The 13,558-nt window shown below is 33.1% G+C and overlaps 2 protein-coding genes across 2 annotated transcripts; one reads left to right on the top strand and one right to left on the bottom strand.

Annotated features, from left to right (window-relative positions):
- Positions 1-1,663: 1,663 nt before the first annotated feature.
- LOC108475591 (phosphatidylinositol/phosphatidylcholine transfer protein SFH3) lies at positions 1,664-5,639 on the top strand. The gene is made up of 14 exons (XM_017777574.2): positions 1,664-1,787; positions 1,947-2,062; positions 2,557-2,921; positions 3,002-3,268; positions 3,348-3,425; positions 3,510-3,611; positions 3,690-3,739; positions 3,835-3,934; positions 4,018-4,089; positions 4,179-4,262; positions 4,344-4,467; positions 4,553-4,941; positions 5,025-5,102; positions 5,188-5,639. Exons 2-14 carry the CDS (start codon positions 2,035-2,037, stop codon positions 5,203-5,205), a joined length of 1,755 nt encoding a protein of 584 aa, XP_017633063.1. The 5' UTR covers positions 1,664-1,787; positions 1,947-2,034; the 3' UTR covers positions 5,206-5,639.
- Positions 5,640-5,973: 334 nt separating this feature from the next.
- Positions 5,974-11,575, bottom strand: LOC108476190 (phosphatidylinositol/phosphatidylcholine transfer protein SFH6). Its single transcript, XM_017778315.2, has 15 exons — positions 11,351-11,575; positions 11,081-11,208; positions 10,388-10,691; positions 9,855-9,954; positions 9,508-9,774; positions 9,331-9,408; positions 9,115-9,216; positions 8,968-9,017; positions 8,682-8,781; positions 8,467-8,565; positions 8,255-8,368; positions 7,844-7,976; positions 7,330-7,733; positions 6,430-6,513; positions 5,974-6,316 (listed from the first exon to the last, which is right to left on the bottom strand). Exons 2-15 carry the CDS (start codon positions 11,112-11,114, stop codon positions 6,296-6,298), a joined length of 1,890 nt encoding a protein of 629 aa, XP_017633804.1. The 5' UTR covers positions 11,115-11,208; positions 11,351-11,575; the 3' UTR covers positions 5,974-6,295.
- Positions 11,576-13,558: the final 1,983 nt, after the last annotated feature.

Here is a 13,558-nt window from a genome sequence, read left to right as displayed (position 1 = left end):
AAATAGAAATGGATAAATAAATAGTGGGTTCCATCGTTTCTATGACCCTTATAAAACATTTGTTAACCATTAACCCTACTTATAAAATGTAAAGTTTTCACTGACAGTACACCAAATAATTTCTCTTAAATTAAAACTTAAGTTATACATAACATATCCATGAAAAGAAAAGTAATACTAGTTCCAATTTTAAGTATCTTATGTTTTAATAAAATACATAATTACTTTTTGGCCCTCTAACATTTCAAAAAAAAGTTATTTTAGCCCTCCATTTAATTTTTTTTTATTTCTTTTAGTCATTGAACTTGTACTTTGTCAAATCACCCCAAAATGGATGAAAAAGTTAAAAAATATTTGTTAATTTTGCTAATGTGACATACACACGGATTGCCACATTGATGATATGTCAACATTTAATTAATTTTTATTTTTAAAAATAATTTTATAATTTTAAATAATTTTTACGATTTTTATTTTTTAAAAATAATTTTTATAGTTTTTTGAAGTTTTAAAATTAAAAAAATTAAATAGATGTTGATGTGTGATCCACGTGTATGCCATATCAACAAAATTAACAAACACTAATTTTTTCATCCATTTTAGGATAATTTGACAAAAAATACATGTTTAAGGGCTAAAAAAGACGAATAATTAAATAAAGAACTATCCTGACCTTTTTTTTTTGTAAAGTTAGAGGGTCAAATAAATCATTATCCCTTAATAAAATTCATTTTCCTTAATAAGATTATAAGTCCCAATAGTATAAAAATGATAAACCAAATTTGATTAATAAACAATCCCATTATATGTTCTGATCACACGTTCTTTTTTAGCATAATGTCTAAAACTATCTATAGTCCCTCCTCAACCCATAAATAGTAAGATAATGCACTTCAGCGCACTCAAACTCACTTCCTCTTATATTTACAATAATACAGTAATTTTAACTTTAGAGATTACATGCTATCAAGTAGTCAATTGTCTATGTTTTAGCATTTCTATGGCTTTTCAATTTCCAATATTTATACACCTTTAAAAAAATATAATAAACCCAAAATAATATTGTTAAATATGGTTAGAAATAATATATTTATTGTCTAAATATAAACACTATTTTCAATATTTATTGAGCTGTAAAAATAATATAATAAATCCACAATGACATTATTAAATATTGTTAGACATAATATATAAATATATTTATATGAAAAAATTTTGAGATCAAAGTATTGGAGACATGGCTGACATGTAGTACCTTAGTGAGTCAGATTGATTAAATTAGAGCTTTTTAAGTATATAATTAAAAATTAATGAAAAATCATGCTCCTTCGGCAACTAAAAAGAAAACAAAAATGAGCAATTATTAGTGGAGAAGCACTCAGGCAAAAGTCAACTTGATATCTTAATGAGAGTTATGTTCATGATTTTCTGACTATCTCTTTAATTTGGGTATTTTTAGTTTCGTTTAAATATACATATAAAATAATGTATATATCGATTTTTTTAGAACAACTCGAACTTTAAAGTATAAAAATGTTTATGAATGGTGTAGCATACATAAAGGCCACAACTAAACACAACAACAAATTTTATGTTTATTTTTAGACTTAGTCAAGATTAGTAAACGTTAATAAGAATCTAATCTTCCAAAAAAGAAAAAAAAATCTAAATATGTCAATATCAATCCAGCCTTGTTTGTGTTTTATAGACAAATTCCAAGGGGGCACTTATCGGTGATTATATACACCTCTCCCTTTCTCTATTGCTCTTCAGCTTCCTTTCATATGGTATGCAATTTGTTTTGACCCTGCATAAGGCATTTGTTTATATACTTTTTGTGTTTTATGATCATATTAATGTTTGTGTTGAAACATGGCAACCCTTTTGGCATTTTTCTTTTGGTTTTCAATGGCTTAATTTTTAGTTGTTTTTGATGTGATTTATAGGTATAATTGGCCAGGTTATATATTTGAACACATTTGCACAAGTTGTGTTTGAAGTAGGAGCTGAAAGACATTCCCAAAATTTGTAACCATGGCTGATACCTTGACTTCTAAAATGGGTGAGTTTTTGTGTAACCAAAATGCAGCTTTTTTGAGATCATTTATGAGATTCATCAACGTTAATGTTAGATTTAGATGTATATGAAAGCATTGGTTTATGGTTGAAATAGGAGAAAAGGGTTGTTGAAAATGTCGAGATTCGAATCTTAGATTTACGACAATTGTGTATCAAACATTGGTTTTGGTTGAAATAAGAGAAAGGGGTTCTTGTAAATGTCGAGATTCAAATGTTGGACTTACTAAAATATGAATATGACACATTGGTTATGATTGAAATAGGAGAAAGGGTTGTAAATGTTGAGATTCGAATATTGAATTTACGAAAAGCTATATATGAAACATTGGTTATGGTTGAAATAGGAGAAAGGGGTTGTTGTAATTGTCAAAATTCGAATCCCGAACTTACTATCTAATTATATCAAGGGTGGTTGATGAATCAATTAAGTTAAGTCCCGAGTTCGAGTGATACATATTTTGAATGTCATGTTTGCAGGTCATGAAAAGTCTGATATTGACAACTCTGAGGATGAGAGGAAAACAAGGCTTGGGTCACTTAAGAAAAAGGCAATCAATGCCTCAAGCAAGTTCAGACATTCCATTAAAAAGAAATCCAGGAGACATAGCAGAGTTATGTCCATCGTTAGCATAGAAGATAACCTCGATGCCGAAGAGTTACAAGCCGTCGATGCATTCCGCCAAGCACTCGTCTTAGACGAACTATTACCCGCCAAACATGATGATCATCATATGATGCTAAGGTTTCTAAGGGCAAGGAAATTCGAAATCGAGAAAGCAAAGCAAATGTGGGCTGATATGCTTCAATGGAGGAAAGAATGCGGAGCAGACATGATCATGGAGGTAAACCAGATGTAAGGCTGCTTTCTTGTTGCACAAGCTATTGATGCAAATGTCTAATCTTATGTTTCTTCTTTGTAAAGGAATTTGAGTTCAAGGAATATGATGAGGTGGTTAAGTGCTATCCACAAGGATATCATGGAGTCGATAAAGACGGACGACCTGTTTATATTGAAAGACTTGGTCAAGTCGATGCTAATAAGCTGACTCAAGTAACAACAATCGACCGTTATTTAAAGTACCACGTAAAAGAGTTCGAGAAGACCTTTGCTATTAAATTCCCTGCTGCATCAATTGTAGCCAAAAAACACATTGATCAAAGCACAACCATATTGGATGTTGAAGGAGTGGTACGTAAGATTTTGTTGCTCGGTTTTTGAATCTTGCTTCGTTTGCAGTGTTCTAATACGTCGTAAACGAACTTTGCAGGGGCTTAAAAGCTTCAACAAGGCTGCACGGGATCTCCTTCAACGACTTCAAAAGATAGACGGTGACAATTATCCCGAGGTAGTCATAACTTCATATGGTCATGAAACATTTTTTTTAAGTCATGATGAAGCTTAATTAAATGGTTTACCAATGTTTTTGCAGACACTGAACCGGATGTTTATCATCAATGCCGGCTCGGGATTTAGGCTCTTATGGGGCACGGTTAAATCTTTCCTCGACCCGAAGACCACTGCAAAAATCCATGTAAGTATGAATCAACCGAATTCGGTTCTCGATAAATAATGTTGCTAACACAACTTTATGGTATATACTTTTCATCAGGTTTTGGGTAACAAATACCAGAGCAAATTGCTTGAAGTAATTGATGCTAAGTGAGTATCTCTTAATATGTATATATGTGTTTCAGTCTCTCTCTCTCTCTTTATATATATATATAAATATTTGTTTGGTTGCGGTTTTTAAACAGCGAACTACCAGAGTTTTTGGGCGGTAACTGTACTTGTTCCGATAAAGGTGGTTGCATGCTGTCTGATAAGGGTCCATGGAACGATCCCGAAATATTAAAGGTATTGGCTATATTATCTCGAATAGGATGAGTATGGTATATGAGTACGTGTCTAACATATGTATAACTTCACTGTATAAGCAGAGGGTTCAAAATGGTGAGGCCAAGTGCATGAGGAGGAACACGTCTGGGGTCGACGACAAAGCATGCCTAGAGGTATTTTCACTTCTAGGAAAAGGAATTTTCGATTTTCAATCATCAATGCCTAACCTTTTTTCTTTACATTCGATGTTGCAAAACCGAAGATGAGTCGCTCATTCAACGTGGAAACAGCTACAGGCACCGGTGAAAGGATTGCCAAAAACACACCTTTATCACCTGTTGCCGAAGTAAGTGGCACTCCTTATCATGCCATGTCTGAAAATGCATTGCATTCATGTTTCATGATGCATTTCTTTATGTATTTGTAGTCTCCGATTAAGAACGAGTCCCGGGATACCTTTACCTATGACAAAGTTATTCCGATGGTTGACAAGGGTATTGATGCTTCCTGGCCTAAATTGATGGCAGATGAAAGTTTTGCCATATTGAAAGGTATATATATATATATATATATATTTGCTAATCCGAAACGGTCCTATGATGTCAAATTACCAGCTTACTTGTTTATAACTTGCAGATAGTTACCATATGAAGGATGATGGGAAGGTTGTTACTACAGGAATGAGCAACAATGTTTTCGGAGGAATCATGGCATTTGTTATGGGAATCATGACTATGCTTCGCTTGTCCCGCAACATGCCAAGGAAATTAGACGAACCAACTATGTACAGTGGTGGTCAAGTTTACTATGCTAACCCGATGATCTCAGGTAATGCCCCTCCGTTAGCACCACCAATCACTTACGCCGATTACTATTCCATGATGGAACGTATGGCTGACTTGGAATCCAAGGTGAGTGTTCTTATGGGGCAGCCGGCAACTATGCCGCCCGAGAAAGAGGAGTTGTTGAATGCTGCTTTAAGCAGGGTTTGTACCCTTGAAGAAGAGATATCTGCAGCTAAGAAGGTACATACATACAGACATGCATGCATACATACATACGAATCGGAAATTTCATTACTTATTTCCACTTTCTTTTGCTTATGCAGGCACTTGAGGAAGCTCGTGATAAACAACAGGAACTTCAGACCTACATTGACAAGAAAAACAAAAAGAAAAAGAGATTTGTAAGTTAATAAGAAACCATGCAAACTTCAAGTCATATATTTTTATTTACTTCTCACATTTCATTTCCTTGGAATGTGATTGCAGAACCCATTCCGCTGGTAAAAAGGGTAACCGATCCGAAGATGTCGGTGGCGTGGTTATATATTCAGCCCCACAGATGAATATATATTCCTTAATATTAGTAAATTATTCAGTTTCCAAGACTACAAAACCTTGGGAGTTTGGCATTTTGATTAAATTGTTGAGTACATGTATATGTATATGTATATGTTTTTTCAACAGTTATTTTGCCTCAAAATTTAGAGAAAATTGTTGTCTTGGTCAGAGTCCTAGTTGTAATGTGCAAAAGTTTTATATACATATATGTATATGCATATATGTATATTCTATATTTGTGGTAATAAGAGTGAAAAAAAGAACAGGAAGTATTTATAACGTAACACCAGCAATGTTTACCATGAAATCTGTAAATATAAGTTTCTTCACTTTAGGTAAGTACAAATTCATCAATTCGGGTTTTAAAAATTTTCAATTTAGATTTCAAATCATTTTAGGTTCATATCATTTTGGATTGAAATCAAAATTATATTGAGTTTAGATCATTCGAATTTGAACCAAATATTTTTAAACTGCTATTACACAATTCAAATCATTTTCGATTCTAGTCATTTCAAACTCCAATCATTTTGGATTCAAATCAACTTAGGTTTTGATCAATTCTATTTCAGGTTATTCGAATTAATATTTTTAACTTTTTATGATCAAATCAAATTGAGGATATGGGACAAAGTTCCGGGTTAAAACCAAGTTACCATGCCTAGAGCCAGCAGGCAATACGAAGCTTAGTTCGAAAATTGTGATATCAAAGTCTTATATAACTCAGCAAACCAAACTTTTCGATAACAAAGTACCAAGGCATCATATGAAACAACCTTAATAGTTAAGAAGTGCAGCAAATCAAACATTACACTGAAAAAAAATAAGGAAATTTAAATAAGTTAACAGAGAGTTCGATTACAGTTTTTGTGCATTTCTGTGCAGAATGATTTGTACTTGGAATGGCAAATACGTTGGTTAAAGACGTATAACCTCCAAAAGATCGATATAGGGAGTTGTATGTTAACCGGTGAAGTGGAAACAGATTGACGATAGATTAGTGGTTTTTGTAAGCTCTCCATCAGCAGCAAAAGCATCACCAGCAAAACTTCTTTTTCTGAATAAAAGGAATGTAGTGTAAGTTACAACCGTAATACGGTAAAACATTGAAGGTAACCATCAAAAAGTATGTCAACGTGATAGGAATATATAGACGAAACAGTGGTGTACCTGCAGTTTCCGAAAATTGACTTCCTCTTGACGGTCTATTTCAGCAAGCAATTCTTCATGTCTCATCAAAGCATTGTAAAGTGCCTGTTAAATGCAGCACGTAAGAAAATGAATGCAAGAACATATAGAAAGCCTAGAAGGCTTCAAAACATGCCAAAATAAGGGATTAGTCAGTTGACAACAAAGTTATCCCGTAGAGGATTCTGGAAATTGAGTGCAGACAGGAGGGTCTGTAAGCCTAAATGCCTTGAGGTCTTTTTTTATTCGTTAAATGCCTACATCAATTACGGATAATAAATCCAACTTCTGGAGAAGATTTATTACCAAGGTTGCAGTAACGTAGAATGTAACGCAATATAAGTACAATGGAGGTTCCTGTACAATGGGTAAATTAGTCACAATACATTAGAAGATCAAAGAGCAAAATGATCATTTTGTTAAAAATTTTATCTATTTTTACTGTTAAAAATTGGTCTCCATACATCAACATGAGGTATAATTGGCATACCACATGTTACTGTTTGATTATTCCATCAGCCACGTCAACTTTTAACAATACAAGTGAATGAAATTTTTAACAAAAATTACCAATATGCTCTTTGATCAACGTACACGGACTAATTTGCCTATTTTTTTAGTAGAGAAAGCAAAATACAATCTGACTCCTAGTACAGGAGCTTCCATGGAACTTTTACCAATGTAAGACTGTTAGCAGTGGAGATACTTTGATGAAGATAGCTTTTAATGCATTATGGAGCAATGTAAACAAATTCAATAAATAAAGTATCAAGGTTCAGACATTTCTAACTCTGCCACTACAAGTCTAACCACCTGAAAGGTAACAGAAATGCGGACAACATTTTGCAAAATAAATGATAAAATTACGAGCGTCAATGGTACCTGCTTGGTAGCAATCAGCTCCGCTTCTAGGGCATCAACACGACATACGGCAGCATTCAACAATTCCTCTTTCTCATAAGGCATCTCAGATGGCTTTGCTTGTAGTATATTAACTTTCTCCTCAAGTTCACCCAATCTTTTGAGAACAGAGGATAAAAGATCAGCCTGGGTAAAAGGAGGGGTCGGAGACGGTGGACGAGACTCAGCTTGTTGAGTCGCATCAGGGGTAAGTTTGGTAACATTTTGACAATGATCAGAAACTCTGTCAGGAAGCTTTTTAGTTATACGGCATGCTGCCGTGTGGAGGATAGTGTAAAGCGTCATGAAGAAAGACCAAATAGTCAACAAAATCCGAGATACAATTCCTTCTGGGGTCTTGGGAGTTTCAGGCAATTTTAACGTATCTGTAGTGCAAAACAGCATTTTATTTTCTTAATAAAAGGTTTAAGGAAGCTTTTAAGAAGAAATGAAGCATCTAAAAGATGACGAAGTATACTAGATTATATTTGTTAACCTTTGGAAGCAGACAACCTCTGAAGGGAAGTTTGTTTCATCCAACTCGAGTCAACAGCTTTGTCAACCATGGGAACATATTCATCATAGCCTTTGAAGCTACCGGCATAGCTTGTTTTACCAATGACCTTAGCCTGCATAATTTGCAAACACAAGGATTAGCAACATTGCCAAGAATGTTTTTGATATTAGTGTTGGGTGTATGACCTTATAAGGACTCATCTGGAATCATGAAACTCATAGGTCGTACAACCCTATAAGAAGTAATATACTCATAGGTCATATTGTTAATTAACAATCAAACAAAAGGAAAAAAGGAACTCTAAAAAGAGTAAAAAGATGATTTAAAGAATATTTAGAGTAAATACAATTAGTCACGGTTAGAGATTAAAAGGTTGGGAAAAAAACCCACTTCTTCACGAACAGGAGTCAGCCGGAGTGAAGAATAACTCTTCATTGCTTTTGGTGATGCAATATCTTCAGCTTCAGATCCAGATTCTGCAGTAGAAGTATCACTACCTCTTAACTGCGTCATACCACACATAAAGCAATCAGATAATGCAAAAAATATTACCACAAAAGAGGACTAGACAACTACCACTGAAAGTTAGGGAGATCATATACCATTGGAAACTGTGGCTTAGCATAAGCAATAACTTTCCCTTCACTACTTAAAACTTTTACAACTTGTCTAGCACATCGTGCCTCGCCGTTAAGAACCATCTGAGATAAAAATACGCATGGCAAAGTGTTAGTTCATTAGAAACAAGTACACTGTTGAAGCACTTGAAACTAAAAGCAATAGCAATATTAATTAAATGCCAAGGACAGTTTATAACCTTCAAGATTTCTGGATTTTTCCAAGGCCCCTTATCGGAGCGAAGGCAACCTCCCTGATCTGCACATGTACAGCTACCACCCAGAAATTCTGGCAACTCGCTGAAAGGATTTTAAATATTGCCATAAGCTTTTAAACATAGAGGCAACCATGAAGTGGAACATTTTAGAAGAATATATACACTTTTCAGAAGGAGACAAATGATTATGAAAAGTAGATTGCAAAAACAAGAAAATAAAGATCAAGATAACAAAATATCATGTCATGAAAATTCTAAACCTATTTACCTGGCATCAATAATCTCAAGCAATTTGTTCTGGTACTTGTTTCCAATAACCTAAGGTCATTCAAAAACATACAGGCATATAATTATAAATCACCATCAAATAAATGGAATAAGAAGTCAAAAAAAATGCAGAAAAGTATTAACATACATGTATCTTGGAAGTTGTCTTGGGGTCTAGAAATGTCTTCACAGTGTTCCACAGCAGCCTAAACCCAGGTCCAGCATTGATGATAAACATTTGATGAAGAGTCTGCAAAAATGATAAGACCACGAAGCAACTTCCAGCTCAATATAAGATATAAAGTTTTTGCTACAAGCAAGCATGAGTTCATAATTCATATGCAAGTACAATGCGACTACAAACCTCAGGGTAATTGTCACCATCAATCTTTTGTAGTCGCATAATCAGGTCCCTTGCAGACTTGGTAAAATTCTTAAAGCCCTAATACATAGATAAAAGAAAACGATCAGCAGCTAGCTACTATTAAGCAGCAAAATGTTCGGGCATTAACATGGGATCAAGTGTTTGAATGAAACATACCACACCAAGCACATCTAAAATTGTTGTGCTTGAATCTATGTGTCTTTTTGCAGCAATTGTACATGCAGGAAACTTCACAGTGAAGGCCTTCTCAAACTCACGGACATGGTATTTTACATATCGGTCCATAGTAGTAACTTGCATGAGTTTGTTGGGATCAACTTTTCCCAATCTTTCAATATACACAGGTCTTCCCTCCTTATCAACACCATGATGACCATGAGGGTAATACCTTAGAACCTCATCCAACTCATTGAACTCAAAATCCTGAAAGATAAATGATAAATTCAGTAAAGAACATGGATTACTAAATATAATATTCGGGGCACTTTGTTAACCATAATTACCTCCGTGATAGTGTCAGCACCAAACTCTTTCCTCCATTGGAGCATATCTGCCCACATATGCTTAGCCTTCTCTATATCAAACTTCCTTGCTTTCAGGAACCTACATCAAAATAAGGCTATATTACTTGTCCTGGTACTTAAAGTTGGCAAGGCTAGTAAACAAGAGGAAGGGGGCAGAATGATGCAGAAGGCTTCAAGCAATAAGAAAAGGAGATATCACGTCAGCAAGCAGAAAACAAATCTATGAGCTGGGTAAACAAAACATAGAGCATGACGAATAGAATCACAATTTTTCTTCCTGGTTTCCCTATTGACCCAAACCAAATTCACATAAAAGATTTGAACAAGTGAGCCATGAAACATACCATTCACAATTCATTGTGGAAACTACTATATACTGTACATAGAATGTTCAAAACTAAGCTGTAGACTGCTGCCAAGACAAGAGAACAGAAGTAATAAAACTTGCTTTGTAGTTTTCAAAAAGAAACATCCAACAGTTAATACTCCTATATTTGGGGAGAGGAAAGCACCTCAACATCATGTGATAGTCATCATGTTTTTCAGGAAGCAGTTCTTCCATAATCAGTGCTTGTCGAAATTGATCAACAGCCTGTAGCTCCTCAACATCACGAACATCTTCAATGGATACAGAGCTGACACGGCCATCACTTTTCCTTCTACTACTCTTCTTTTTGAGAGAATGCTTAAATCTAGTAGATGCATTTATTGCTTTCTTCTTCAATGATCCAATTTTAGTGCGTCTTTCATCCTCGGAGTTCTCAAAATCAGATTTCCTCTCTCTTCTCTCATCACTACCTGAAAACCCCTCAAAGCCTGCATCATTATAGACGAGTATTGTTATTAGCTCTTTCAGAGAAAGAAAAGAATAAAGAGGAAAAAAAACAGAAAATCAAATCCTAATTTGTTTTCTTCTCGATTTCATATATATTTTTTATTTCTGAAAATTACAGAATCCCTAAAAAAATAAAATCAAACAAAGCATGCCAAAAACAATTACCAAAATAAGAACTCACATAAATAAACATACACAATATGTACCAATAATTAAAGAAAACTACACCGAACAAGAACGAATCCTTTCCTCTTTTGCTAAATCGAGTATAATTCATCTACAATACAGAAATTTTCCGACTAACCAAGCAGAAGCCAAAGTGAAACCCTAGAATTAATAAAAATCAGCTCAATAAACAGAAGATACTCACAAGGTCTAGCGAATCGATCGAGTGGCCCCGACATCTACGCTTCCACACGAATAATCAAGGATCCGCCGCCAATGATCTGATTTTCAGATCCACCGTTCAACAACAGGGAAAATTTTAGCCGCGCGCACCTAATCAAAACCCGCATTACAATCAGCAAGCGAGAAAAACGTAAAATCAATTCCAAAATTTCAGGTGCTTTGAATTTCGCCTCTATTACTGAACGAACGAAATAAAAAAATAATAATAATAAAAAAACTGGAGCAATAATACCTCAAAAAAAAACCAGCAGAAAAAATAATATGTCGTCGTCACAGATCACGAGCTTGATCCGACGGTCATAAATGCTTCTGACGAGAATTTTGACCGAATTTCGAGACTGTAACGGAAAATATATTAATTTTGTTTTAAAAAAAGAATTTTTGTTGTAAAATAAAATATAAATTAGAAATTCCAGAGACAGAGAGAAGGGTTTATTTTTTTTTTTCTAGAAAGAGAAATTATACAGATGAAATGAAGCAAGCTTATATAGCGGTTGATTGGGTAGTGTGGGTCCCAGAGAAGTTATGATGGACGCGTGGCGATAAGTTAGGGAGGAGTGTAAGGAAACGAGGAATCTATCGGCGGTAGGTGAATATTACAACGATAAAAGGGAATTGTCAATTGCTGAGCTGGCAGTGGCAGTGTAACGTAATTTTGTGAAAAATGTAAATTGTAATTATAATTGGGTAATTATTTTATTGGCGGTGAATTTGCAGTAAATGCGGGTTTTTATTTATTTTGGCACGTGGTCTGTTTTTAATAATATGGTTCCAAATGGTAACTTTCTCTCTTTTGACTTTTTCTTTTTTAATCAAGCCATTTTTTTACCGTTCTACACTTTTTACTCTATTATTATTTTCAATTCCTTAAAAATACGTAAAACACGTATCAGACAACACTTAGGAGAAAAAAATTAATCACTATTACTAATCAATCGAGACCATAAAATGTCTCTTTTTCACTTTCTCTTTCACTTTACAATCCCTTCATACACCTTCATTATTGAACATCTATAAAGAATGCTCGACCTTCCAAATCAACCACATTTTTGTATCAACAAAGTCATTTTAACTTTGGGTTGTTCTGGGTTTTCGAGTTTGAATAATTTATTTTACTAATTAAATTTTTCGAATTTAATAATTATAGGTGTATATTATTTTAAAACATTTTTTTAAGTTTGATTAATTTACATAATTGTATTTAAAACACCATGTAACATGTGGTTACCAATAATAAAATATTTAAAACTTCTAATAAAATTATAAAATTGGAAATCTCAATCACAAATTAAGTACATAATTTATCCATTTACGTACGAAATAAAATACTATCAAAATCAATCCATTAATCAATATAAAAAACAATCAATTAATTATTAAAAAGCAATTAATTAATATTTCATTTTAGTGGTTGGTAAAAGCTTTTTTATATTCTAAAATAAAATAAAACTTTTTCCATCACCACTCATACTATTTCGTCACGAATATGTGCAAGTTGTCAACAAATTCAACGCTATTAATTATTCAACTTAACTATGCTTTGACAAATATATATATATAATCACATTATAAGAAGAAAAAATTTTATTTGACCCTAGAAATTACATGAATTAAAGAGTGACGCATCTCTCAATTTCTGAATAATAAAAATAAAATATTAAATATTAAAATAATTGAACATGTGGTGTTTTAAATGATGTTGAGTTTTAACTCGATTGTTATAGGTATTATTATTAATACAAGAAGATGTTGGTTTGAGTATATTGAAACGTATTATCTTCTTATTTATGAGTTGTGGAAGAGTTATAGATAGTTTCTAGACATTTTATCAAAAGGGCTTTGGCCCTACTCCCCTTAAAATGTCAAATTATCATTTTAGTTCCCTTAAGTTTTTAAAATTATAAGTTAGTTTAACAGTAAAAATATATTTGGAAATTCAAAAAATGAAAAAAATCAGTTTAATAGCTTTAAAATTCTAAAATAAAAACAAGTATATAAATAGATAAAATTTTATATTGACCCTTTAAAAACATGAAAATTGAACGTTAATGATTGCAATGAATCGCAAAAAAGAGAAAAAATAGAACATATAGAATTTTACGTAGAAACCCTTTCAAGGAAAAAATTACGGTAGAAAAAAAGAAATTTCACTATATCGAATTCGAATGAATACAAAATTTTGACTCATACAACTCTAATATAAAATTTTAAAATTTAATTGTGCCCTAAAGATAAATTTCTTGCTTCATCCTTATATCATCATCAATCAACAATGACATGGCTCAATCACATGACACCACGTAATGCAAGTAATTTCGATTAATCGAGTGTTAAACTACATTAATCAATCAATATTTTTTAAATTTATATATCTTGAATTATTTATATTTTATATAAATTATATATTACAAAATTAAAAATAAAAATTGATTTTTATATA

This window comes from Gossypium arboreum, chromosome 3 (assembly GCF_025698485.1).
Source record: "Gossypium arboreum isolate Shixiya-1 chromosome 3, ASM2569848v2, whole genome shotgun sequence".
Lineage (NCBI taxonomy): Eukaryota > Viridiplantae > Streptophyta > Magnoliopsida > Malvales > Malvaceae > Gossypium > Gossypium arboreum.
The sequence above is the reverse complement of the archived record's forward strand: the minus strand, read 5'-3'. Positions and strand labels throughout refer to the sequence as shown.

What these genes read in the sequence shown, in the direction of transcription:
- LOC108476190 (XM_017778315.2), bottom strand. Translation starts at nt 11,114, where the DNA reads ATGTCGGGGCCACTCGATCGATTCGCTAGACCTT. An exon ending in AAAATCCAGAAATCTTGAAG is followed by an intron (nt 8,566 to 8,681) that starts GTTATAAACTGT and finishes TTTTTATCTCAG; the next exon opens with ATGGTTCTTAACGGCGAGGC. An exon ending in TCAATTTTCGGAAACTGCAG is followed by an intron (nt 6,317 to 6,429) that starts GTACACCACTGT and finishes CCTTTTATTCAG; the next exon opens with AAAAAGAAGTTTTGCTGGTG.
- LOC108475591 (XM_017777574.2), top strand. Translation starts at nt 2,035, where the DNA reads ATGGCTGATACCTTGACTTCTAAAATGG. An exon ending in ACGGTGACAATTATCCCGAG is followed by an intron (nt 3,426 to 3,509) that starts GTAGTCATAACT and finishes ATGTTTTTGCAG; the next exon opens with ACACTGAACCGGATGTTTAT. An exon ending in AGACCACTGCAAAAATCCAT is followed by an intron (nt 3,612 to 3,689) that starts GTAAGTATGAAT and finishes ACTTTTCATCAG; the next exon opens with GTTTTGGGTAACAAATACCA.